The sequence below is a fragment of the Mesoplodon densirostris genome, chromosome 1, assembly GCF_025265405.1.
Source record: "Mesoplodon densirostris isolate mMesDen1 chromosome 1, mMesDen1 primary haplotype, whole genome shotgun sequence".
In the NCBI taxonomy this organism is placed as follows: domain Eukaryota; kingdom Metazoa; phylum Chordata; class Mammalia; order Artiodactyla; family Ziphiidae; genus Mesoplodon; species Mesoplodon densirostris.
In genome coordinates this window covers 206,741,575-206,768,554 of record NC_082661.1, presented here as the reverse complement: position 1 = coordinate 206,768,554, position 26,980 = coordinate 206,741,575, and the positions used below count along the sequence as shown (strand labels likewise).

General features: G+C 33.4%; 1 protein-coding gene across 3 annotated transcripts in view; it reads left to right on the top strand.

The window, feature by feature from the left end:
- The window catches only part of FSTL5 (follistatin like 5), a 547,068-nt gene that overhangs the window by 402,164 nt on the left and 117,924 nt on the right, over positions 1-26,980 (top strand). For all 3 annotated transcript variants that reach the window (XM_060093813.1, XM_060093804.1, XM_060093793.1), the window contains exons 8-9: positions 21,833-21,994; positions 26,321-26,455. In XM_060093813.1, coding sequence (XP_059949796.1) covers positions 21,833-21,994; positions 26,321-26,455 — 297 coding nt within the window. The remainder of the gene's footprint in view (positions 1-21,832; positions 21,995-26,320; positions 26,456-26,980) is intronic.

Here is a 26,980-nt window from a genome sequence, read left to right as displayed (position 1 = left end):
TGCTGTCTACAAGAGACCCACTTCAGACCTAAGGACACATACTGACTGAAAGTGAGGATATGGAAAAAGATATTCCATGCAAATGGAAATCAAAAGAAAGCTGGAGTAGCAATTCTCAAATCAGACAAAATGGACTTTAAAGACTATTACAAGAGACAAAGAAGGACACTACATAATGATGAAGGGATCAATCCAAGAAGACGATAGAACAATTGTAAATATTTATGCATGCAACATAAGAGTACCTCAATACGTAAGGCAAATGCTAACAGCCATAAAAGGGGAAATTGACAGTAACACAATCATAGTAGGGGACTTTAATACCCCACTTTCAACAAGGGACAGATCATCCCAAATGAAAATAAATAAGGAAACACAAGCTTTAAATGATACATTAAACAAGATGGACTTAATTGATATTTATAGGACATTCCATCCAAAAACAACAGAATGTACTTTCATCTCAAGTGCTCATGGAACATTTTCCAGGATAGATCATATCTTGGGTCACAGATCAAGCCTTGATAAATTTAAAAAAATTGAAATCATATCAAGTATTTTTTCTGACCACAATGCTATGAGACTAGATAGCAATTACAGGAAAAATTCTGTAAAAATTACAAACATATGGAGGCTAAACAATACACTACTTAATAACCAAGAGATCACTAAAGAAATCAAAGAGGAAATCAAAAAATACTGAGAAACAAATGACAATGAAAACACAACAACCCAAAAATTATGGAATGTAGCAAAAGCAGTTCTAAGACGGAAGTTTACAGCAATACAATCCTACCTTAAGAAACAAGAAACATCTCAAATAAACAACCTAACCTTACATCTAAAGCAATTAGAGAAACAAGAACAAAACACCCCAAAAATTAGCAAGAGGAAAGAAATCATAAATATCAGATCAGAAATAAATGAATAAGAAATGAAGGAAACAGGGCTTCCCTGGTGGCGCAGTGGTTGAGAGTCCGCCTGCCGATGCAGGGGACACGGGTTTGTGCCCTTGTCCGGGAAGATCCCACATGCCGCAGAGCAGCTGGGCCCGTGAGCCATGGCCGCTGAGCCTGCGCGTCCGGAGCCTGTGCTCTGCAATGGGAGAGGCCACAACAGTGAGAGGCCCGCATACTGCAAAAAAAATAAAAAATAAAAAATAAAGAAAAAAGAAGAAAAAAAAGAAATGAAGGAAACAATAGGAAATATCAATAAAACTAATAGCTGCTTCTTTGCGAAGATAAAAGAAATTGCTAAACAATTAGCCAGACTCATCAGGAATAAAAGGGAGAAGACTCAAATCAATAGAATTAGAAATGAAAATGGAGACATAACAACTGACACTGCAGAAATACAAAGGATCATGAGAGACAACTGCAAGCAGTTATATGCCAATAAAATGGACAACCTGGAAGAAATGGACAAATTCATAGAAAAGCACAATCTTCTGAGACTGAATCAGGAAGAAATAGAAAATATGAGCAGACCAATCACTGAAATTGAGACTGTGATTAAAAATGTGCCAACAAACAAAAGCCTGAGACCAGAAGTGTTCGCAAGCGAATTCTATCAAACATTTAGAGAAGAACTAACATCTATCCTTCTCAGACTCTTCCAAAAAATAGCAGAGGGAAGGACATTCCCCAACTCATTCTATGAGGCTACCATCACCCTTATACCAAAACCAGAAAAAGATGTCACAAAGAAAGAAAACTACAGGCCAATATCACTGATGAACATAGATGCAAAAATCCTCAACAAAATATTAGCAAACAGAATCCAACAGCACATTAAAAGGATCTTACACCATGATCAAGTGGAGTTTATCTCAGGAATGCAAGGATTCTTCAATATCTGCATATCAATCAAATGTGATATACTGTATTAAGAAACTGAAGAATAAAAACCATATACCCATCTTAATAGATGCAGGAAAAACTTTTCACAAAATTACACAGCCATTTATGATAAAAACCCTCCAGAAAGCAGGCCTAGAGGGAACTTTTCTCAACATAATAAAGGCCATATATGACAAACCCATAGCCAACATCATTCTCAATAGTGGAAAACTGAAACCATTTCCACTAAAATCAGGAAGAAGACAAGGTTGCCCACTCTCATCACTATTATTCAACATAGTTTTGGAAGTTTTAGTGACAGCAATCAGAGAAGAGAAAGAAATAACAGAAATCTAAATGGGAAAAGTACTAAAGCTGTCAATATTTACAGATTACATGATACTATACCTAGAGAATCCTAAAGATGCTACCAGAAAACTACTAGCACTAAACAATGAATTTGGTAAAGTAGCAGGATACAAAATTAATGCACAGAAATCTCTGGCATTCCTGTACACTAATGATGAAAAATCTGAAAGAGAAATGAAAGAAACACTCCCATTTACCATTGCAACACAAAGAGTAAAATACCTAGGAATAGACCCACCTAAGGAGACAAAAGACCTGTATGTGAAAACTATAAGGCACTGATGAAAGAAATTAAATATGATACCAACAGATGGAGAGATATACCATGTTCTTGGATTGGAAGTGTCAACATTGTGAGAATGACATACGACCCAAAGCAAGCTGCAGATTGAATGCAATCCGTAACAAACTACCACTGGCATTTTTCACAGAACCAGAACAAATAATTTCACAATTTGTATGGAAACACAAAAGACTCCGAATAGCCAAAGCAAACTTGAGAAAGAAAAACGGAGCTGGAGGAATCAGGCTCCCTGACTTCAGACTATACTACAAAGCTACAGTAATCAAGACAGTATGGTCCTGTCTCAAAAACAGAAATATAGATCAATGGAACAGAATAGAAAGCCCAGAGATAAACCCACTCAAATATGGTCACCTTATTTTTGATAAAGGAAACAAGAGTATACAATGGAGAAAAGACAGCCTCTTCAATAAGTGGTGCTGGGAAAACAGGACAGCTATATGTAAAATATTAAAATTAGAACACTCCCTCACACCATACACAGAAATAAACTCAGAATGGATTAAAGACCTAAATGTAAGACCAGACACTATCAAACTCTTAGAGGAAAACATAGGCAGAACACTCTATGACACAAATCACAGCAAGATCCTTTTTGACCCACCTCCTAGAGAAATGGAAATAAAAACAAAAATAAACAAACTGGACCTAATGAAACTTAAAAGCTTTTTGCACAGCAAAGGAAACCATAAACAAGACAAAAAGAGAACCCTCAGAATGGAGAAAATATTTGCAAATGAAGCAACTGACAAAGGATTAATCTCCAAAATATACAAGCAGCTCACGCAGCTCAATATCAAAAAAAAAAAAATCCCAAAATAGGCAGAAGACCTAAATAGAAATTTCTCCAAAGAAGATATACAGATAGTCAACAAACACATGAAAGGATGCTCACATCACTAATCATTAAAGAAATGCAAATCAAAACTACAATGAGGTATCACCTCACACCAGTTAAAATGGCAGTCATCGAAAAATCTACAGACAATAAATGCTGGAGAGGGTATGGGGAAAAGGGAGCCCTCTTGCACTGTTGGTGGGAATGTAAATTGATACAGCCACTATGGAGTACAGTTTGGAGGTTACTTAAAAAAATAACTACCATACAACCCAACAATCCAACTACTGGGTATATGCCCTGAGAAAACCATAATTCAAAAAGAGACATGTACCGCAATGTTCATTGCAACACTATTCACAATAGCCAGAACATGGAAGCAACTTAAGTGTTCATTGACAGATGAATGGATAAAGAAGATGTGGCACATATATAAAATTGTATATTACTTAGCCATAAAAAGAAACGAATTTGAGTTATTTGTAGTGAGGTGGATGGACCTAAAGTCTGTCATACTGAGTGAAGTAAGTCAGGAAAAGAAAAACAAATACTGTATGCTAACACATATATATAGAATCTAAAGGAAAAAAAAAGAAAAAAGATGGGTTCTGAAGAACCTAGGGGCAGGACAAGAATAAAGACATAGACATAGAGAATGGACTTGAGGGCACGGGGAGGGGTAAGGGTAAGTTGGGACGCAGTGAGAGAGTGGCATGGTCTTATATACACTACCAAATGTAAAATAGATAGCTAGTGGGAAGCAGCTGCATAGCACAGGGAGATCAACTCGGTGCTTTGTGACCACCTAGTGGGGGGGATAGGAGGGTGGGAGGGAGACACAAGAGGGAGGAGATATGGGGATATGAAACATGTATATGTATAGCTGCTTTACTTTGTTATAAAGCAGAAACTAATGCACTATTGTAAAGCAATTAAACTCCAAAAAAGATGTTAAAAATAAACTAGCATCTACTTAAGATAGATTTGTGGTAACTGAACCCTCATATACTGGTTACTTTTGGGAGATGGGATTCCTACAAACATTAGTTTAGTAACCTAGCATTACCTATCCAATTTTAAATTCATGTATTTTTTAATGTAGCAATTATTTGATTCAGCTAATCTAAAAAAATGAAAGCAACAGTATATAAGTAGAAGGATGGTCTTTGTGCACAATTGCATATAATGGTGTAAAACTGTGACTCCAGAATCATCAATATTAAAATTGATGAATAAATTATCATAAAGTCATAATGTGAAATATTAATATAGTAAATATAATAAGCTAATTTACATATATTGTCCGAAAATATGTCTAAGATATCTGACGTGAAAGAAATCCAAAGAAATATTTAGAGAATAAGTTCATATTAGGAAACCAAATTGTGCATATATATTGTATAAGGATAGAAGTAAAACTTAGACTACATTGGAAAGTTAAAACTGTTCGTATCAGAAATCTGTGGTGAGGGAGACAATTAATATTTTACATGCTTCTCTATATTATGTATTTAAAAAATAAGTATGTGGTACATTAGGAAATCAATAATATGGAACAAATTAAAAAGAGATAAATTATAGTTAACATGAATGAGTAATTTATATTTTTCAGCATTTTTTAATGACTTTTCTATATATGTGATCTCTTTTTTTTGTTTGTTTAACTCAAAAATCTTTGGAGGTAATTTTTATTAGTATGCTAATTTGATTGTTGAAGAAATAGACTCAGAAACCTTAGGAAGTTTCCAGGTACACGTGGTACACGTGGCTGTATTGTTGAACGTGGACCTCCAGCCCTGATTGGTCTGGTTTCATGTGGTCCATGGACTTGGATAAGACAAGGATGGAGTTTGACTGTGGCTCTATGGGTAAAATCAACAGGTTTATACTAGGGGATAAACAACACAAAACTAGGACACTGTCCGTTAAGTTAGGGGATATTCTGAAAATTATTAAAGGCATTGTCTAAAAGAGCATAATTTTCTTCTGTTTAGAGTTAGCAAATTTATATGTATGCCACGATTTTGTTTTACACATGAAAAATTAAAACAAAAATCCTATTCAACTTAACAAAGAAAACTGATGAAAATTAAATAATAACTTGTTTTAAAAGAAATAGTCACGTATATTCTCTTTGTTTAATAAGCATCATGATCACTATGATTCTTACATAATTTTTAAGGCTACAGTGTTATTTGTAATTTTGTAACTTAAGGATTTCTTTTGACATTTGTCATGGTTAAACTATACATAACATAATACTTGTTCAAAACAAAGTTTACTGCTGCTTTATTCAAGAGTGTCTTTTCAAATGAAGTATCTGCACATTTTTAATAAATTAACATTGTCTTACTTTTACATGACTATCTCCAGCTACAGGTAATTTTCATTTACAATTTCCAAAAGCTCATCCTGCAGTTAGGAGATTATATTTATAATCCTCAGTATGTTAGCATATATAAAAATTGTTCTAAGATCAATTAGGTAGTTTCTTAAGAAATTACTTCATGTTGATAAAACTGGAGTTCAACTTATAGTAAAAATATATAGCTTACATGGAATTATAGACTAGCTAAGTTTTTATATAAATTACTTTTCAATAAAAAACTCTGAACAAAATTATTTAATATTTGTAATTTTCATCATCTCTATTGAAAAGATTTTCATCCACTCTTGCACTAACAGTGTTATCATGAATCCATTTCTCCATCTGCAAAGACATTTTATATTTTAAAGTACCATCACACATTACTTTATTGTAATGTTCACTTTTCCAATGAAGAAACAGGAACTGAAAGAGTTGGACTAAGTCTCTCAAAATGACATAGCTGGTTAGTTCCAAGTTGTGATCTAAAATCTGTCTCCTGAGTAATCCTGTTTGATGCAAGGTGCTTTATATTTTAGAGTTTTACCATATTCTTCAAATTCTTTAATTTCTTACACAAATGACAGAAGAAGATAATGCTAGCTGGAGTAATAGCTGTAAGAAAAATTATGAATTTTTCTAAATTCCAAAATCATATATATTTTTGCCACACATTTTAATTATATTGAATGACCTACATTTTCCTTATCTTTTTAAGCTCTAACTAACGCAATTGATTTTTACTTCCCAGTCACACAAAAAATGTTTTTTTGCAGGGTGTACATACACTTACTAGTTCCTGTGACTAAGGGGGTGCAAATGTGATTGAGGAAAAGCTTAGAAGATACACCTGATCTGTTTAGAATTTTTCTGGATAAATTGTATTGTATTTAGATAGGGTTTATATTTGCATCTTTAACATTAAGCAGGTTGGCAAAATGTTGTCTTGCTTTCATTTCCTTTTTCTGAAGTTTTGGCAGATATTGCTGATCGACTATAGTTTTCACTCTATCGAACTCATACATGGATTTAGGCTACCTGTAGTTTAGATCTCCAAGAAGTGCAATCACTTGGTATTGACTAGCGAAATTATATGCATTTGCCATTTCTCCTATGAAGCTTTGGTCATTCTGTTTGTAACGGGCAAAAAAAATTATTTCTGGGAAGTGAAGTGTGTGGGTTTAGACACCTAACATTTTCCTTCTGACTTGGGTCTAGGAGTGGGTTGGGTACTTGCCATACATTGTTTTCTTTAATCCATGTAATCCTAGAAATGGTTTCAAATTTTTTAAATGGGGAAAGTGAGACTCACAGAAATGATATTTTACTCCTTAGAGCATAAAGTAAGTGTTAGAAATGCATTCAAATTTTCAGATTGGGTGGGGTTACTATAATATATCCACTGTACAGTCCCTGCCTCAAATAATTAATTTGAGATCTCTGGACAAATTATTTATATTATGTATATATTAAATCAAAGAAAATAAAGTCTAAGAAAAAAAAGCATCCATCATGACAGCATTAAATTAATTTTTTTCACTAATTTCTCTTTTATTTTTTTCATAGATTTAGAAACACAGCATCCTATGTATTATTATTTTGAATACTTTAGTTATATTTTGTGTTTCAGAGAGCATTTTTGAAAATGGTGGCTTTTGAGACTTTGAAATTGGGGATTAAAAGGGACACTAATTTTAAAGATTAGTATAATAGATCTAAGTTAATTAAACTAGGATGAACTGCTGTCCCTTTCAAAATGGCTTAAACAGTTGTGATTTATTACAATACTGTAGGAAAATAGGAAGATCTAATAATAAAAAAATCAGAAAAGTTTATGACCATAAGTGTGTTGCTGTTAATTTATATTTTGCCTCTAACATTTGTTGCATCCTCTACACTTTTATGAAGACTGCAATAATGTGATCAGAGAGTTTTGTAATATTGACAAGAGGTAGTGTGAAAGTCATGAATATAAAAAGATTGCTTTGGGGTAAAGTTAAAGAGAAATTGATGACTTTAATAATGTCAGAGACAAAAGGCAATGGACAAGCTCAGTAGCATTTAAAATATTTATTAAACCCAGTCTGTAATTTTTCATCGGAAAGTTGCTTTAATGACAAAGGAAGTCATAATACGAACAGAATAATCCACATGCCACTGTGAGTCAGCACTACTTCAGAGACATTTATATTCTTACCCGCAAGCTTTCTTACAACCTTTTCTAACAGTGCAGCTGTGTGAATAATTTGTGGAAGAGCACTGATAGAATCCTTCAAAAGAATACAAGATAATGGCATCAAGAAAAGGAAAAAAATATCCAGCGTTTATTTGTTTACATTCCTGTGACCTGACAATTCACCTTAAATTCACTTTTGTTTTCAATTAGAATGCAGTCACTGTATTGGGTCATTGATCTCTGCCTAACTCTAAAATCAGACTTCCAAAATACCCGGGATGTGCCATATTTTCCGATGTGCTATAGTGAAGCAACTTCTAAAGAAAGATCACAGAATGAAAGTTGAAGGATGAAAAAAGGCAGAGAGTTCAGTATTATAAGATATGTATTTTTTCCATTAGATCCTATCATTAGAAAGATTTTTAGATTAAAAAGATTCTCTTAGATCTTTGCTAATACTGAGAAACACACTGATTTATTCTAGTTCAATAAAGTTATTATGGACTTTTGAGAAATATATCCATCGACCTTTATTACCCAGTTTTACGCCCATTATTATTATTAAATACTTCATGGTTTTGAGTTGATAAATGTTTATAACTGATTCTATGTAGACTCAGAGTTTCCAGGAATATAATTAAACTAGTTCTTTAACTTATTTAAATTGTTTTTTAATTTAATATTTTTTTTAGTATCAGAACCCCATTTTCATTTCTAATTTCTATAACTGGTTAAAATATTAGCTTTATGTATGTATTCTTGGGGTAACTAGTCCTTCATATGTAGCATCCAATTATTTATACTTTATGCCCTAATAACTATTAAACTAAATAAAATGTTATCTATATTAGTTTAATTTAGTCTCATGGTGATACTGTTATTTTAACTGGGTGATAGAAATAATTCAGTTTCCTTGAGAAGTTACATCTATTTGAAATGAATTATTAATACCTCTCCAAACATACTATGAATGCACTGATGATTTATTTTACTTTTACATTTTAAAGTACAATTTTTCAAGGATCTCAAATACACCTTATCTATTAATATATGAAGCCCAATTCAGAATTTAGATTTAGATTTCAAGTAGTCACATTCGACTAGACACTTCTCTGGAACCACTTATTTTGTGATCTACCAGATAAGACAATTTAGGCCAATTATTTCCCATGTTCCATTAGGCTAATTTCCAAGCCTGGTTTCAGCATTCATTCAACATGTTAATATGTAAAACAACATGTGAGAGATGGAGAGAAAATGACACCTAGAACAACGTGCTACACTCAGAAGTTGCTCAGTAAATATTTGTAAATTATTATCTTAAGACTCAAAATAAGTCAGATTTGGTACTTTTCTTAAATTTTATTCATGAACAAAATTCATATATTTGGATCTTCTTGTATACCTTCCATTTTAAATGACAGAAACTTATTTGGTTATAGTTATAGAATAAAACTGAACAATATATAATCTCAACCATTTAACATGTTGTATACATATACATATACTATATTATTAAATATTGATATTATTTAACTTTATCTGATGATATCAAATAAAGCCAACCATTTAAATTGCTGAGATATTTTTGTGAAACATCCAATATCATCAGGAAATTTTCAGTGAGTAGACACCTTTAAATATTACCTTTTGTTTAAAATATGGGGAACTTTAAGGATTTTCATGGTAGTGCATGAAATTGGATTCTCAATACAATGTGGGAAACCTTTGGTGCCCCCTAAATTTCGTTTTTCCTGCACTGCCCAAATAAAGGAAAGACAAGTTCATAGAGTGCACTTCCTAACTAAAAACGATTGTAGCAAATGGCTTGAAATGTTCTCTGGGGGAGTACTGACTTTTTAATTCAGGCTGCCAGCAATCCTCATTTATATTTCATAATATGTATCCCAGGAAAATCAACTACTTTTAAATGTGTAGCTTGTCACTGAGGTTAAATAGTTGTTATGCCAATCACTTATCCTTCAAGTTTATAGGTGATATTTTTCAGACCATCATTTGATACCAGTGCACTAAATGAGAACCATATTATATGAGAGTATTATTATTTTTCCAAAGTATATATTACCTATTTGAGTATAAAACCTCTATATGACAAAAAAAAATATTGTTGACTGTTTCCCTTTCAATTCATGCACACATGTATCAATAAACTAAAAACCGGAATGCAGGGGGAAATTGAATATCTGATTTGAAAAGTTGTCCATTAGGGAGTATCAGAGACAGTATAGATGACCCATATAATATCTGGGTATTCTAACATGAATCATGAAGTGTCTGTTGTTATCACTGAGTTCATTAATGTGCTTCCTTTCAATCTAATTTTCAAATATGTTTAGGTTGTCTCAAGTTTTTGCTATTCCAAAGAATGTTGCAAGAAGCATTGAGCCTTGGTTTTGACAAGATACACTTTCTCGTATTAGATATTTATTGAGAGTACTTATCCATTTTTGGCTTTCTATATAAGTCTTTTTAAAAGGCTTATTTCCTAACTCCCTTGTTGTTAAGCCATTAGGAATTCGATCTGAGTTTTGATAGAGTCTCTTTACTCCAGATCTTAGAGTAATGTGGGTTTGCTGGGGAGTATATTAAAATATCTCCTTAAAACATTATTTGTTTGAACCTCCAATAAAATAAAATGCTACAAAAACTACTCAGAGTTAAGTATATTAAGAGCTTAAACATATGCTCTATGTCATCAGTAAAGCAGGTACAGAAATACTATGAGAGTTGGTTTTGAAACTTTATTTGCTATTTTATATTTTTATTTATTTATTTTCTCTCTTTTTTTTTTTTGTTTGTTTGTTTTTGCGGTACGCGGGCCTCTCACTGCTGTGGCCTCTCCCGCTGCGGAGCACAGGCTCCAGACGTGCAGGCTCAGCGGCCATGGCTCACGGGCCCAGCCGCTCCACGGCACGTGGGATCTTCCTGGACAGGGGCATGAACCCGTGTCCCCTGCATCGGCAGGCGGACTCTCAACCACTGCGCCACCAGGGAAGCCCTATTTATTTTTTATTTTATTTTATTGAAGCTTAGTTGATTTACAGTGTTTCAGGTGTACAGCAAAGTGATTCAGTTTATGCCATATTTATATCTATATCTATATATATATATATATATGTATATATATATATACATATATTCTTTTTCAGATTCTTTTCCACTATAGTTTATTACAAGATATTGAATATAGATCCCTGTGCTATACAGTAGGTCCTTCTTTATCTATTTTATACATAGTAGTGTGTATCTGTTAATTGCAAATTCACAATTTATCTCTTCCCCCCCTTTCCCCTTTGGTGGTTACCAATATGTATGCTATTTTAAAATAAGCCATTTAAGTAGTCATCAAGGGAAAAAATAAGAACTGAGTTTTACTCCCTATTGTTGTTGCCCATGCTGGTGTATGTGTGTGTGTGTGTGTGTTGAATTATAAATATTTATGAGAAGAGGGGTGTAGCAGAATTCTGGTACTCATAGCTTGGGAAGTCTATTCTTTGTCTACTCCTGAGACTATGAAAGGCAATACACATGGTCAAGTCCCAGCTGTGGAATCTAAGGATTATTGGGTCTCTGAGGACCCCTCCCTCACCCTTTCTTGTCTCTGTGTTATAGTTGACATGAGTCTGGCTTATTGATGTCTAGAGTATCTATAGCCAAAAAAGGGAACTAAGGGGACAGAAGAGTGATAGTTCTGATCTGGTGACTTCAACTAGTCTCTTGGTTTGCATTGCTTTTATAGTTTCAGTAGATCTTAAATTCTGACATTCACTGGTTAGTCAATAAAATGTGTGTGTGCAATAGGTCCTCCAGTCACTAGAAAGAAGAGTGGTGAAATTAACTTTGGGCTGAATTTGAGGCCCTAGGGAGAGTCTCAGGTTGGTTACCGACTTTGCATCTTTGACTGGCATTCTGATGGGTAAAACAAAATAAATCAGGTAGTTCACAGTATACACATTAACCAAACAGCAGGTTGGTGTAGGCTATCAGAAGTTCAGAAATAACAGAATGAATCACCCAGATAGTAATAAGTAAAAGTTTATTATACACACACCAAAAAGACAGTTTGCAAACCAGGAACACTCAAACCAAAATATGGAATGAGGCTCAAGGGTATATTGTTATAAAGCAGCTTATATAGTGAGAAAGCAGTGACTCTTTATTCTTCACAGTGATTAGTTATAACATTAGAGTTTTCTTAAATGATAAGGAATTGGTTAGTGGTTACCTCATATCAACCTTGGGAAACAATTTGGGTTTTGCTTATGACTTCCAGAGGCATAAGCAAGAAATGATCCAAGTCAAGTTAGTGTTGCAAAATATGTTAAATTAAACTTTGCTTGTAATGACTAAGGTGGTTTTGTCTTTTCAGCAAGTTTTCACGGCTGGTCTCCATTTGTTTTTTATTTTAACATGGTGAACACAACCTTTCTGTCCATTGTCTCTTGCTAAGATAGATCCTACAAAAAAGTCTTTTGAGAAGTAGAATCTTTTTTCTTGTTTGCCAAGCCATATTCTTACTAAGGCTAATGCAGGTACATGTGCTCTCATGGTCATTCTGAATAACAAATGTCAAAGTCTGAGTGTGAAGAGGGGATAGGTGTGATAAACCTGTACCACACACCCTGTGAATTACTTTCCCATGTGCTATGGTTCTTTACATATGTATATATAAAACATATACACATGATTTGCAAGATATGAATCTTTTCACTTTTATTATTCCATTTGATTTTCAAAACCTTTATAATATGATACAATATCCATTTTAGATATAAGAAAAAGAAGGTTCAAAAAGGTTTAAGCATGTGCTCAATATCATATAAATATTGAGTAGCAGTGTGAGGATGCAAACTTATTTGTCTCAGTCTAAATGTCATTGAGTGACACCACATAAAGCAATGTTTTCATTATCATAGAAGTTTCCAAATATGAGGTCTGTAATTCACTTGAGAGTTTCATAAAAAGCAAATATACAACTTAAATATTGTGTTATAAATGGTTCACTCTCCATTACTTAGAAAATTTACCTATCTAGAATAGCTTGTTTTTGGTATGAATACATTTAATATTTATATTAGAGCTAATTTATTAGCTTCTCCTGAAAAGAACAATATGCTTTTGCATATTAGAATTAAAGTGTCTAAATCATTTGTCCTAATGTACTCACATTCTCATCTAACTCCCAAAAATCTAAGTTACAAGATCATTTGAGAATTATATAATTAATAGTCAATCATTGCATAATCCCTAAACCCTTCCACAAAGTGTAGATAATCGATACACATATGTTTATTGAATGAATGCAGAATTTCTCTCACAGCATTGTTGGCGGCAAATTGAGTAACTGACTCTCAAAACTAATGTATATGACATATATCTAACTACCCATGACACAACTCAAGTTCAAGAAGCACTCATTGAAATAATATATGATATTCACCCTTGTGCCTCAGCTATAAATACCTCCCTCACAGCCACATTCCCTTGTCCTCTTGTTATACTCCTAAAAACTCTTCAAAATCCAATTCAAACACTCTCCTAAGGTGTGCTGTGTTGATCCCTCCTTTCTTTCTGTAACCATCCTTATCAGCTTGACTGCATGACATTAAGTATTGTCTTAGCGTTATTTGTTCCTTGGTTTCCATTATCGAGCAGTGTATACTTGAGAGTATGAGCCTTGTCTTCTCATTCTGCATCAGTGTATCACTTTGCAGTTTGTCACAGATATTACGTAGTCTATCTATGACTATTTAATAAAATAAATAAAAGAATTCAGGTAAGAGGTATGCTATTTAGAAGATTTCTACACAAATTGGTTTAACTGATTGAGGAATGGGGAGACAAATGAGTAAAGAACTTCTGATGGCTGAAATCAACATAATGAAAACTAGAGGAGATGATAACTAAAGGGGCTACAGATGTGTTTTATTCCTCCATTAATTAGGTCTTATTTCATTTTTCTTAACAGTATTTTTTCAAAGAATATTTTAGAATTTTCTTGCAAGGGACTTGGACAGCATTTATTGATTAGATATATTCATATATATGTAACATGTTTGTTGCTTTACAAAATCACATTATTTAAGATACTTTGTTGCTGATATTTACAAATATAATTAACTTGTATCATGCAAGTTTACTAAATTTACTTGTTCTGACAATTCATCCGTAGATTCTTTTGCATTTTGTTTTACTCAATCATCTACAAATGTTGGCTATATATTTTAAGAAATCCTTTGTCATAATAAGGAAAATACTTGCTCATTTTTGTGTGCTAAAAGTAAATGACTTTTCTGCAGCTATTGAGAAGATCATCCAGTTTTTCTCCTTTAGACTATTTATGTGGTAAATTATATTGAGTGATTTTTTCAATATCTATAATAAAACAAATATCTTATGGCTTACTATCATTTTTATATTCTGCTGGATTTTGTTTGATTTTGCTGGATTTTGTCTCCAGTATATTCTGGAGACTTTTAAAATCTATTTTTGTAAATGAAATTGACCAATAAATATTCTTTTAAATAATACCCTTGTCATATTTTGGTATTAAGCTTATATTGCTCTCAACTGTTGGGGATTTTATTTATCTATGAGCACATAATAAATTACTGTAAAACTTATTGGATTTAAACAACAAACCTTTATTATCTTTTGAGATAAAAAGAGATGAGGTAATAAATAGAGAAATTAGATTTTTTAAAAATTGAGAAAAGCATAGCTAGGTGGCCCTGGCATGAAGTCTTTTCTGAGGTTGTAGTCAACATTTTGACCAGAACTGTAGTGATCTGAAAGCTTGCTGAGGGCTGGAAGATTTACTTTCAGGATGACACCTTCACATGACTGTTGGTTCCTTGCTGGCTGTTGGCATGGGACCTTTCTCTGTCACCTGACATATAAGAATTTCCATAAGGCTGGTAAAGATACTCATATCTTTAAGACATGACAGCTAACTTCTCCAATAGCAAGTGATGCAAAGAGCTAGAAAGATGCCGCAGTACATTTTATAATATTGCATACCTTGCACCATCACTTGACCATATTCCTTTCATTAACAGTGAGTTGTTAAATCCAACACACATGTAAGATGAGGAGGATTTGTCTCCACCTTTTGAAGAGAGGTGTATCAGTGGATTTGTACAGATATTTTTAAACTACCAAAGAAACCCCACGCCTTTTTCTGTTCTCTAGAAGTGTTTATATAAGATTGGTGTTATGTCTTATTTAGATTGGGTCATTCTACAGTTCTCTTTGAAAAAAAGGATTTTAATAATGTATTAATTTCTTCTAATGTAATCAGACTTTCTAGATTTTATAATACTTTTTGTACAGGTTGGCCAGAAGTTTATGTTTCTAGAAATGTGTTCATTTTATTTAAAGTTACTTATTAGCATGAAGTTGATTATAATTTTTCATTAGTTTCCAGCATTTCTGTAAGAATTTAGCTGTTAGTCTGACTTTCCTTCTTTTGTGTGTCATTTTTTTTTCCTGGGATTGTTTTTTACGATTTTTCTCTTTTTCTTTGTTGTTCTACAGTTTCACTATAATGTATACAGGTGACCAGAAATCTAAGTTCTCTTCAGAAAGATGATTGAACAGAATTGATAAGAATTACATATCCAACATTATTAGAAGCAGAAAGTTCTCAACTGATCCAGACATCACATTTAGTTTACTGATTCTCTCTTCTGTTGTGTCTAATTCATGCCACCCCCTTCCCCCTTGCTATCCATACATTTGTTCTCTACATCTGTGTCTCTATTTCTGCTTTGTAAATAAGATCATCTACACCAATATTTTCAGATTCCACATATATGAGTTAATATACATATTTGTTTTTCTCTTTCTGACTTACTTCACTCTGTATTACACTCTCTAGGTTCATCCACGTCTCTACAAATGAGACAATTTCATTCCTTTTTATGGTTGAGTAATATTTCATTGTATATATGTACCACATCTTCTTTATCCATTCCTCTGTTGATGGACATTTAGGTTGTTTCCATGTCATGGCTATTGCAAATAGTGCTGCAATGAACAGTGGGGTGCATGTGTCTTTTTGAATTATGGTTTTCTCTGAGTATATGCCCAGTAGTGGGATTGCTGGGTCAATGGTAGTTCTATTTTTAGTTTTTTAAGGAACCTCCATACTGTTCTCCATAGTGGCTGTGTCAGTTTACATTCCCACCAACAGTGCAAGAGAGTTCCCTTTTGTCCACACCTTCTCCAACATTTATTGTTTGTAAATTTTGTAATGATGGCCATTCTGACTGGTGTGAGGTGATACCTCATCGTAGTTTTGATTTGCATTTCTCTAATAATTAGTGGTGTTGAGTATTTTTTCATGTGTTTGTTGGCCTATTTGGAGAAATATCTATTTAGGTCTTCCACCCATTTTTTGATTAGGTTGTTTGTTTTTTTTTAATATTGAGCTTCATGAGCTATTTGTATATTTCAGGGATTAATCCTTTGTCCGTTGCTGCATTTGCAAATATTCTCTCCCATTCTGAGAGTTGTCTTTTTGTCTTGTTTATGGTTTCCTTTGCTGTGCAAAAGATTTTAAGTTTAATTAGGTCCCATTTGTTTTTGTTTGTTTGTTTTTATTCTCATTACTCTAGGAGGTGAGTCATAAAAGATCTTACTGCCATTTATGTCAAAGAGTGTTCTGCCTATGTTTTTCTCTAAGGGTTTTATAGTGTCTGGTTTACAGTGTCTGTTTATAGTGTCTGTAAGGTTTATGTTTAGGTCTTCAATCATTTTGAGTTTATTTTTGTGTATGGTGTTAGGGAATGTTCTAATTTCATTCTTTTACATGTGGCTGTCCAGTTTTCCCAGCACTACTTATTGAAGAGGCTGTCTTTTCTCCATTGTATATTCTGGCCTCCTTTGTCATAGATTAGGCGACCATAGTCACTTGGGTTAAGCTCTAGGCTTTATGTACTGTTCCACTGATCTATATTTCTGTTATTGTGCCAGTACCATACTGTCTTCATTACTGTAGCTTTGTAGTATAGTCTAAAGTCAGGAGGCCTGATTCCTCCAGCTCCATTTTTCTTTTTCAACTTTGCTTTGGCTCCTAGGGATCTTTTGTGTTTCCATACAAATTGTAAAATTTTGTGTTCTAGTTCTGTGAAAAATGACATTGGTAATTTGATAGGGATTTCATTGAATCTGTAGATTGATTTGGGTAATATAGTCATGTTCACAATATTGATTCTTCCAATCCAGGAACATGGTATATCTCTCCATCTATTTGTGTCATCTTTGATTTGTTTCATCAGTATCTTATAGTTTTCTGTATATGGGCCTTTTGCCTCCTTAAGTAGGTTTATTCCTAGGTATTTTTTTTCTTTTTGTTGCAAAGGTAAATGGGATTGTTTCATTAATTGCTCTTTCTGATCTTTTGTTGTTAGTGTATAGGAATGCAAGTGATTTCTGTATATTTTTTTTTTTTTTGGAGCCTGCAACTTTACTAAATTCATTGATTCACTCTAGTAGTTTTCTGGTGGCAACTTTAGGATTTTCTATGTATAGTATCTTGTCATCTACAAAGAGTAACAGTTTTACTTGTTCTTTTCCAATTTGCATTCCTGTTATTTCTTTTTCTTCTCTGATTGCCCTGGCTAGGGCTTGCAAGCCATCACATTTTTAAAGTTAGTGATGTGTGTGTGTGTGTGTGTGTGTGTGTGTGTGTGTGTGTGTGTGTGTATAATTTGAGATAAATTTTCTTTTTACCACAAATTAATTCAGCATGTGTGTTTTTTAAAGAAAGTTTTTTACCCAATCAAAATACAATTATCAAATCAGTAAGCATAACATTGATAGAATCTCATTATCTAGTTTACAGTCCATATTGACTTGTTGGCAACCTTCCCAATAATAGCTTTATAACTAATTTTTCCTGGTCCAGCATCCATTCTGGATTTCACATTGCATTCAGTTAATATTCCTGTTTAGTGTCTTTTAAGCTAGAAACTTTCTTCAGCCTTTCTTTGTCTTTCTTTTCTTTTTTATCAAGGTAAAATTCACATAACATTGAACAATTTTAAAGTGTACCATTCTGTAGTTTATAGGACATTTAAAATGTTATGCAACCATCTCACTATCTACTCCCCAAACATTTTCATCAACCCCAGAATACACCTCATAGCCATCAAGCAGTCATTTCGCATTTCTCCTTCCCCTCAGCCCCTGAAAACCACTAATCCACTTTTTATCCTGGTGGATTTACCCATTCTGGATGTTTCATGTAAATGGACTCATACAATATGTCGCCTTATGTGTCACACTTCTTTCACTTAGGGTAATATCTGAGCATATTATATTGTAGCATATATCAGTACTTCTTTCTTTTTATTGCCAAATAATATTTTATCATAAGGATAAACCACATTTTATTTTTCTGTTTATCAGTTGATAGTTGTTTTGGTAATTTCCACCTTTTGGTTATCATAAACATTCAGGTACATGTTTGTTATGGAAAACCTGTTTCAATTATGTATACAAACCTAGGCTTGGAATTGCTTGATCACGTGATGATTCCATGTGTGGACCACCAGTGTCTTCCACAGTGGTTACATCATTTTATATTCCTACCATGGATGTGCAAGTGTTCCAATTTCTGCCTTTTGTTTTGTTGTTTAATAGCATCCTAGTGGGTATGAGTGGTATCACATTGTGATCTTAATTTGCCTTTCCAGTGATGACTAGTGAATTTTGATATCTTTTCATGTGCTTATTGGCTATTGGCATGCCTTCTTTATGGAGACATGTCTACTCAAGTCCTTAGCCCACATTTGAATTGGATTGTATGGTGTTTTTTTAGCCTTTTTTTTTTCCTGAGTGAAAACATTTAAATTCTATTTTCCTAGCAAGTTTCAGTTATACCCTACAGTGTTATAAACTATAGTCACCATGTTATTTGTTAAATCCTCAGACCTTATTCATCCTATAACTGATGATTTGTACCTTTTTCCCAACCTCTCCTTATTCCCTCCACCTCCCTGCCCCTGACAACCACTTTTCTACCCTCTGCTTCTATGAGGTCAACTTTTTTTTTTAATTCCCCATATAAGTTATACCATGGAGTATTTTTTTTTTGCTCTGTCTGGCTTATTTCACTTAGGATAATGCCCTCCAGGTTTATCCATGTTGTTGCAAATAACAAGGTTTCCTTTTTTTTGTGGTATGTGGGCCTCTCACTGTTGTGACCTCTCCCGTTGTGGAGCACAGGCTCCAGACGTGCAGGCTTAGCGGCCATGGCTCACAGGCCCAGCCGCTCCATGGTATGTGGGATCTTCCCAGACCAGGGCATGAACCCGTGTCCCCTGCATCGGCAGGCGGACTCTCAACCACTGTGTCACCAGGGAAGCCCAGGGTTTCCTTTTCTTTTAAGGCTAACTAATATTCATATATATATATATATATATATATATATATATATATATATATATATAATAGTTTCTTTTCTCTTATCAATTGAAGGAAACTTATGTAGGTTGTTTCCATATTTTGGCTACTGTGAATAATGTTACTATAAACATAAGGAAGATGTTCATACATATAGCTATCTCTTTGAGATAATAATTTTGTTTCCTTTGGATATATACCCTGAAGTGGGATCACTGGATCATAAGGTATATGTATTTGTATTTATGTATGTGTGTATATATATATATATGAATATGAATCATATATAAAATTCATATTATATGAATATAATTATACATATATGAATTATATAAATAATTCATATATCAATATATATAATTCATAGTATATTCATATGTATACTATGAATCTTATATATATATTTATATATATATATAAATATATATATATATATATATATATATATATAATTTTTTTGCCATAGGAAGTGCAGACAAGTCAAATTTGGAACATACTTGTTTTTAGTACCCATCAGATTTTCTTTCTTATTGGCTAAATTCAGTGGCTGTTACAGACCACAATCAGCCAGGTTGGTTTAGGGCAAACTGAAATGTAGAGATCATTGGCCCAGGAGTCAGACCTCCCTTGATTTTAGCCTCAACTCTGGACTCTAATAAACTTTGTGACTTGGGGATGCCATTAACCTCTCTGTGACTCATCTTCAAATCAACATGGCTACAAAGCATTCAGCACATTCCATAACATCTATGAATATATTATAATTTTCACTCTAAAGGTACTGCTACTGACGTTATCACCAGAGTAACTGCTGCATATTCCAGAAGAGACATAAATCAAATCTGTTTTCCTGATGAGAATATTGAGGCTAAAGTTCAGAAGGAATCCATATTAGTTAAGGCTTACTTAAGCAGAAAGGGGAAATTTATTGACTTGGAAATTGATCCATTTTTAATTTATTGAGGAACCTCCATACTGTTCTCCATAGTGGCTGCACCTGTTTACATTCCTACCAACAGTGTACAAGGGTTCCTTTTTCTCCATATCCTCACCAGCATTTGTTACCTCTAATCTTTTTGATAATACACATCCTAACAGATATAAAGTGGTAACTCATTGTGGTTTTGATTTGCATTTCCCTGATGATCAGTGACATGGAGCACCTTGTCATGAACCTGTTAGCTATTGTATATCTTTGGAAAAATGTCTATTTTCGTCCTTTGTCCATTTTTAAATTCTTTTTCTATTAAGTTGTATGACTTTTTGGTATATTTTGGATATTAACTCCTTATCAGAGAGTGGTTTACAGATATTTTCTCCCATTCTGTAAGTTGCCTTTCCACTTCTTTGTTGGTGTTCTTTGCTGTGCAGAAGGGGGCTATTTGTCTTTTAGTTGCTGAGTTGTAAGAGTTCATTGTATGTTCTGGATACCAGGCTCATATCAGATATCATCTGCAATATTTTCCTGTTTTGTCAGTTGTATTTACACTGTTTCCTGGCATCCTTGTCAAAAATCAATTGACCATAGATGTATGAGTTTATCTCTGTGCTCCTTATTCTAATTCCATAGAAGTATATTTTTATCTTATTGCCAGTACCACATTATTTTGATTACTATACCTTTGTAATATGATTGGGACTCAGGAGATATGAGAACTCCAGTTTCATTCTACTTTTTCAGTATTGTTTCAGCTCTTTGGAGCCCCTTGTAATTCCATATGACTCTGAGTATTAGCTCTTCCATTTCTGCAAAAAAAAATGCTGTTAGGAATTTTGATAGTGATTACATTGTATCTATAAATCAATTTTGCAGTATTGTGTGTCATCTTACCAAATCTTATTATCTCACCAATTAATTATTCAATCCATGAACACATGGTGTCTTTCTGTTGATTTAGGTTTTATTTAAGTTCTTTCAACATGTTTTGTACTGTTCAATGTAAAAGTCTCTCACCTTCTTGGTGAAATTTATTCCTAAATATTTTATTTTTGGTTGTACTGTACGTGGAATTGTTATCTTAATTTCTAAAAGATGCTATAGTAAGGAAAAGTTTTTTCTTCTCTCCCAATTATATATTTGTTCATTTATTTATGTTACTGAATTCATAGAGTCTTGTTTGATTCTTTATACTCCTTTATACTTGATAATTATCTCAATGCTCAAATTATTTCAGATTTGGTGAAGGAGAGCCCTTTTAAACTGGTTTTGTATTTTTTGATATGTTTCTGTCATTCCTTAAGGACTTCTTTAGTTATTGAATCAAGATATCCCAGGCTCAGCTTATATTTCCACTGGTGCAGTCTCAGAATAGCTTTTATCCAGGGGAAACTGGTACATTTTAGTGGATGCTATTATTTGCAAACTAAGACCTTTAGAAATATCCTTCATTAAATTATCATCATTAAAATAATATAATTGTAATTTTCTCTTATTGCAATTTTTCTTTGTTTTGGAAAATCAAATGGCAAATACAGATCACTCATTCACTTTCTTTTCCATTTCTTCTTCTAGTCCCTCCTGTAATCCGGGTGTATCCAGAGAGTCAGGCCAGAGAACCTGGGGTAACTGCAAGTCTCAGGTGCCATGCTGAGGGCATACCAAATCCTCAGCTTGGATGGCTGAAGAATGGAATTGATATTACACCAAAGCTGTCCAAGCAACTCACACTTCAAGGTGCTTTTTACTTGCATTTTTACTCTTAAATGACAATGTAAAAATTTTATTCTAATATTTATAACACATTTTACATTATTATGAGAAAGAGTAAATAAGTCTTGGTGGCAAAAGAATATCATGAATATGAAAAAAGATATGGTTGTACCTAAGACATAATATTTGAAGGAGAGTCCTTTAATATTTTTAATGTTTTAAATAATAGTCTTCTCATAATGATTAATTATGTCATTATTTCTGTCATAAGTAAAATATTAATTTTTTCTTTTAAAAACTTATCCTCTGAATTATAGCAGATATGCTGAACAGAATAATTGGATCTCTTCATCGAATACATTTCTGAAGAGACAATTTTAAATGCTTAAACCATATGTTAAAATATATATTACAGAGGGTGTCAATAATAAGAAATTCTTTAGGAAATGTTTTGCATCATGAAATGAAAAGAGAAAAAATTCAAAATGCTACTAAATATGTTCCACATTTATGTAGTTTTACAGTTATGAAATTCTTGCATTCTCATATATACAATATTCTATATGTTCTAATAGTCTAATGTGCAGACATTAATCAATAATTTTACAGATTATAATAATCACAAATGAGTGGTATGTGAAAAGCAAACCAGGCAATCTTTCTAATGTCAACTAATCTAAATAATGCAAAAGCAGTTTCATATATGTTGATTATACTAGTAAGCAAAAAAAATGTAAAAATCTTAATTCCATTGTCAGGAGTGGCCCTGGGACAGTCATTTTACTGGAGTATCTATTGCATGGCATTACATTCCTTGTTCCATGCTTTTAAATTACTTCATTTCATACTTTAGAAATGATTATATTTTCATTTTTAAAATTATTTCTGTAAGAATAGACTGCTCTTATTATTCAACTTAGAGAGTGAATACACTTTATCAGTATACATCTTAAAATAAATCTTTTAAGTCATTTACTTATTTATTTTTGCAAATGAAAAATGACATGTGAAAGTATTTTTGACCTTTCAAAGCTGAATCCTAGCAATCTCTATGTTAATATAAGTAGGTCCAACAAATTTACATGTTTACGTCTATTGATTACATCATGGTGTCTATAATCTGAGATGAGGATTGATCTGATAAACTGAAGTTAAATTGAATGAAAGTCTAATTAGCTTCTGATTTTGTCATCTCTTACCTATTTGATAGCAAGAAACCATATTAACTTATTTTGTTTTTGTTTTAGAAATATACAGGAAGGCAAATTTGGGGAGTTGGTTACACTCTAGACTCAACATTTGAAAGATTGGGGCATTTGTAAAATAGCTATTATCATTTTTTAAAATAAGAGAAAATAAGTTAATTTTTGAGAGACTATGACAAGTAATAAAATGTAAGTAGGAAGCAGAACCTAAGAGATAAATCTGGGTACACAGGAGTGTGAAATTCCATGTGGCTTTGTATATGATCACATATTACCAAATTACATAGTTATTTAATTATCCATTTATTCTTCAGATGCTTATTTAGCATTTGTATGTGAGGTCCAAGTCTAGGCACTAACTGATAACTGTGGCAATAGATGGGATGATGTGGTTATGAGAAGTAAAATTCAACAAAGCAGAAATATTTTGGTGGGCAAATCAAGATAAGTATCCGAAGGGACTAATAATTAGCAAAGAGGCAGGAGAACAAGGTGATTACAGAATGGAAGAAAAGAAAGCCAGAGATGGGAATAAGTTCAACAATGCTGGGGGCATAGGAAGGTCAAGGAAGATCATTAAAATATATTCATGGGTTAGTGATTAGTTTGTCCTTGTGACATTTAGAAAATCAGTCCTCAGTGGGCTTAGAAATGAAAAGGAGGGAAGAAGTATAAAAACCTCTTTCCAAATATTGAAAGAGTAAAAAATAACAGTAGTAGCTGCGGGTGGGAAGGTTTAGGACTGATGAAGATATTTCTTACTTCTTGGACAAAAGGATATCGGTAAAGAGAAAGATGTATGAATAATGCAACAGGGGAAGGAGGGACAAATACAAAACAAAAAAGGAGGGGAGGTTGGCCTTGGAAAGAAACAAAATTTCCTTTGAGAATTCAATAAAAATGAAGATGTAAATGGAAACAGGAGGTTTGGGGATTAATTTCTTCTTTTCCAGATTTTATTGAAATTCAGTTGGCATATAAAATTGTGTAAGCTTAAGGTATACAAGGTGATGATATTTTACACATATATTGTGAAATGATTTGGATTTACTTTTTAATCACTTCTATGTATTTCATGATATAAAGAACAAGACAACCTGCTTAGAGTGAGATGTTATTATGCCGGGAAACATCAAACAAAGACTAAAGATTTGAAATAAAAGTGGAGTAGGGTATGAAATGCAACTAACCGTAAAGGTCAAGTAACATCCTGTTACTTGAAAATTGGAGATCGTGAATTTGAAAATTTGTAAATTTGATTATGTAATAGTCTAGTACTTTAATTAAAAACTTAAGTGCAGGGAATGTTTTCTAGTTCTGAAAGCAGATGTGTCAGGATGATAAATGCACCCGGAAATTGGTAGTTCTGGTCATAGAGTAGAAAACATCTAGATATGCTAGATTATGTGGGAAAGGAGGAAAAGATAGTGGGACACATAGGTTAGAAGAACATATAAGAATATTGAGAAGAGAGAATTTGAAGAGGGAATAAATTGAAGTTTCAAAAAAGTTCTAGAGAATTTACCTTAAGTATGTGGTCTTTGGAGAGGGCCATGTTTCACATAAAACAAGAAGCTGATCTGGGCTTAAATACATTGTTTTCTTCTCATCTTTTAGAGCAGGGGTCTGCAAATGAAGGACCACAGACCAAATCTGGAAAGCTGCCTATTTTTGTAAATAAAGCAATTTTTTTGCTTGTTTTTAGAACAGCCACATTCATTTTAAAAAAATAGTGTCTGTGGCTGCTGTCATGCTGCTATGGCAGAGGTGAGAAGTTGGCACAGAAATTGTGTAGCCCACAAAGCCAACTGGCCGTTTTCAGCAGCCCTGCCAATAAAAACCTGCCAACTGTTTTGGGGAAGTGATTCTCAACAAAGGATGGGGGGAATGGAGGAGTGCAGTGATATTTGTAAATCAAGAAAGAGGTTCCAGTGATTTCAGTGACTAGCCTTTCCCAGACACTCACTGCCTCTCCATATCCTCCTAGGGATGACATTTATGCTCTTTTCCCCTTGGTTTTCTACCTTGCTTCCTCAAACAGCAGCTCTGATTATTTAGTCTCCTCTCTGTCACAAAGAGTCGTGCCCCTTTCTACTGTGCATAGTTCATGGTGTCCTTGTGATTGGATAACATGGAACACACCACCAACATGCACACAGAGTCATACAGAAAAAAAAGAAAAGAAAGTAAAAAAAAAAAGATGCAAACCTAAACAAATGAGCACTAAAACACTGAATCTTAAGGTCTGATAGAACAGAAGTCCAGCCCTTACCTTTGAGGGGAGTGAACTACATAAATTCCATGAGTCTCAGATTCCTCATTTGATAATTAGCTATTATCTGGGACAATTAAGGAATAATATATGTAAAAGCACCTCCTGTATTTCCAACATACAGTAAATGATTAATTATTCCCTGGTTTCCACTTTGGGGAATGCAAGTCATTCAGAGTTTAGCTGCAAATATTATTTTACCAAAATTTAAAAATTGGATTAATCATTCCCTTAACCCTTTGGTTATACACTGACTATATCAATTTCCATATTATAATACTGCTTACTTTAGGTATATTTCTTGCAAACGACTGCAAATCTTACAAAAAAAAATCATGTGTTATTTTTTTTCTGTCCCCTATACCTAATAATTCCAGATATATAATTCAGACTCAAGAATATGTTTGCTAAATGGCATTGTATTCTACTTGCATGATGTAGCTCACTTAATTCCTTTATGACATGTCTTTCCACAAGTATTCTCCTATAAATGAACCATATTGGTATTAATTAAAACTGTTGTAAAAGCTGAAGACTACGTGGATTATGAATATTAAAAATAAATATAGAAATGGAATTATGGTTTTCAATATGTAACACTTCCTATGCAAGGTAGGAAATAGGAAATGAATATAAAATATGGTGTGTGTGCACTTGATACAGAGTATTGGGATTTCTGTAGTAGCATGACAGCACAATTTATGAAACACCTGAATGCATTTGGAATAATTTGGCATGTCTCCAAAGCATGGAAGTATGAAGGGAAACAGTTTAATTAGGGTAAGCTAAGAGAACTGTTTGACTGTGTAATCAGAAATCACTGTACCAAAGCTGAACTTTAGTTTACAGGTTGCATTTGCCTTCTGTTTTCAGCAAATGGCAGCGAGGTCCATATTAGCAACGTGCGCTATGAAGACACAGGGGCGTACACTTGTATCGCGAAAAACGAAGCGGGAGTGGATGAGGACATTTCTTCTCTTTTTGTGGAAGATTCTGCTAGAAAGACCCGTATGTATTGAATACACACACACACACACACACACACACACACACATGATACTCAACTTTACAAGTAAGTTGTTCCAAAAACAAAGGCATCAGAAAATGCTGTGAAAAGAGCAATGCATAAAAAGAAAAAACAAGCAAACAAGAGCAGTTTTCATATATAGGAAGGCTGGAATTCTTGAAATATTAAAAGATTTAAGGATTAAATACAAGATTGTGAAAATTTCAATACGACAACTAAAATGATTTTGTTTCTTTGGCAAGTGTACATAAGATATGTTGGGTCCTGTCCTCCCATTTGCTCATATAGGAAATTAAATCCTTTGCAGAATCCTTCTCCCAAATGATTTGGAATTCAAGGTCCAACAGTATAGCCAAGGAGCATTCTATAGTTTTAATGCATCAATCATTCTTTTTCTTGAAGTTGCATTGTAGTCATGGCCCAATGGCTGTACATCAGCCCTTCTTTGCAGCAGTCAGAGAAGTAAGCCACCTTGAGACACCCATCGCCCCAGCACCAACACCACC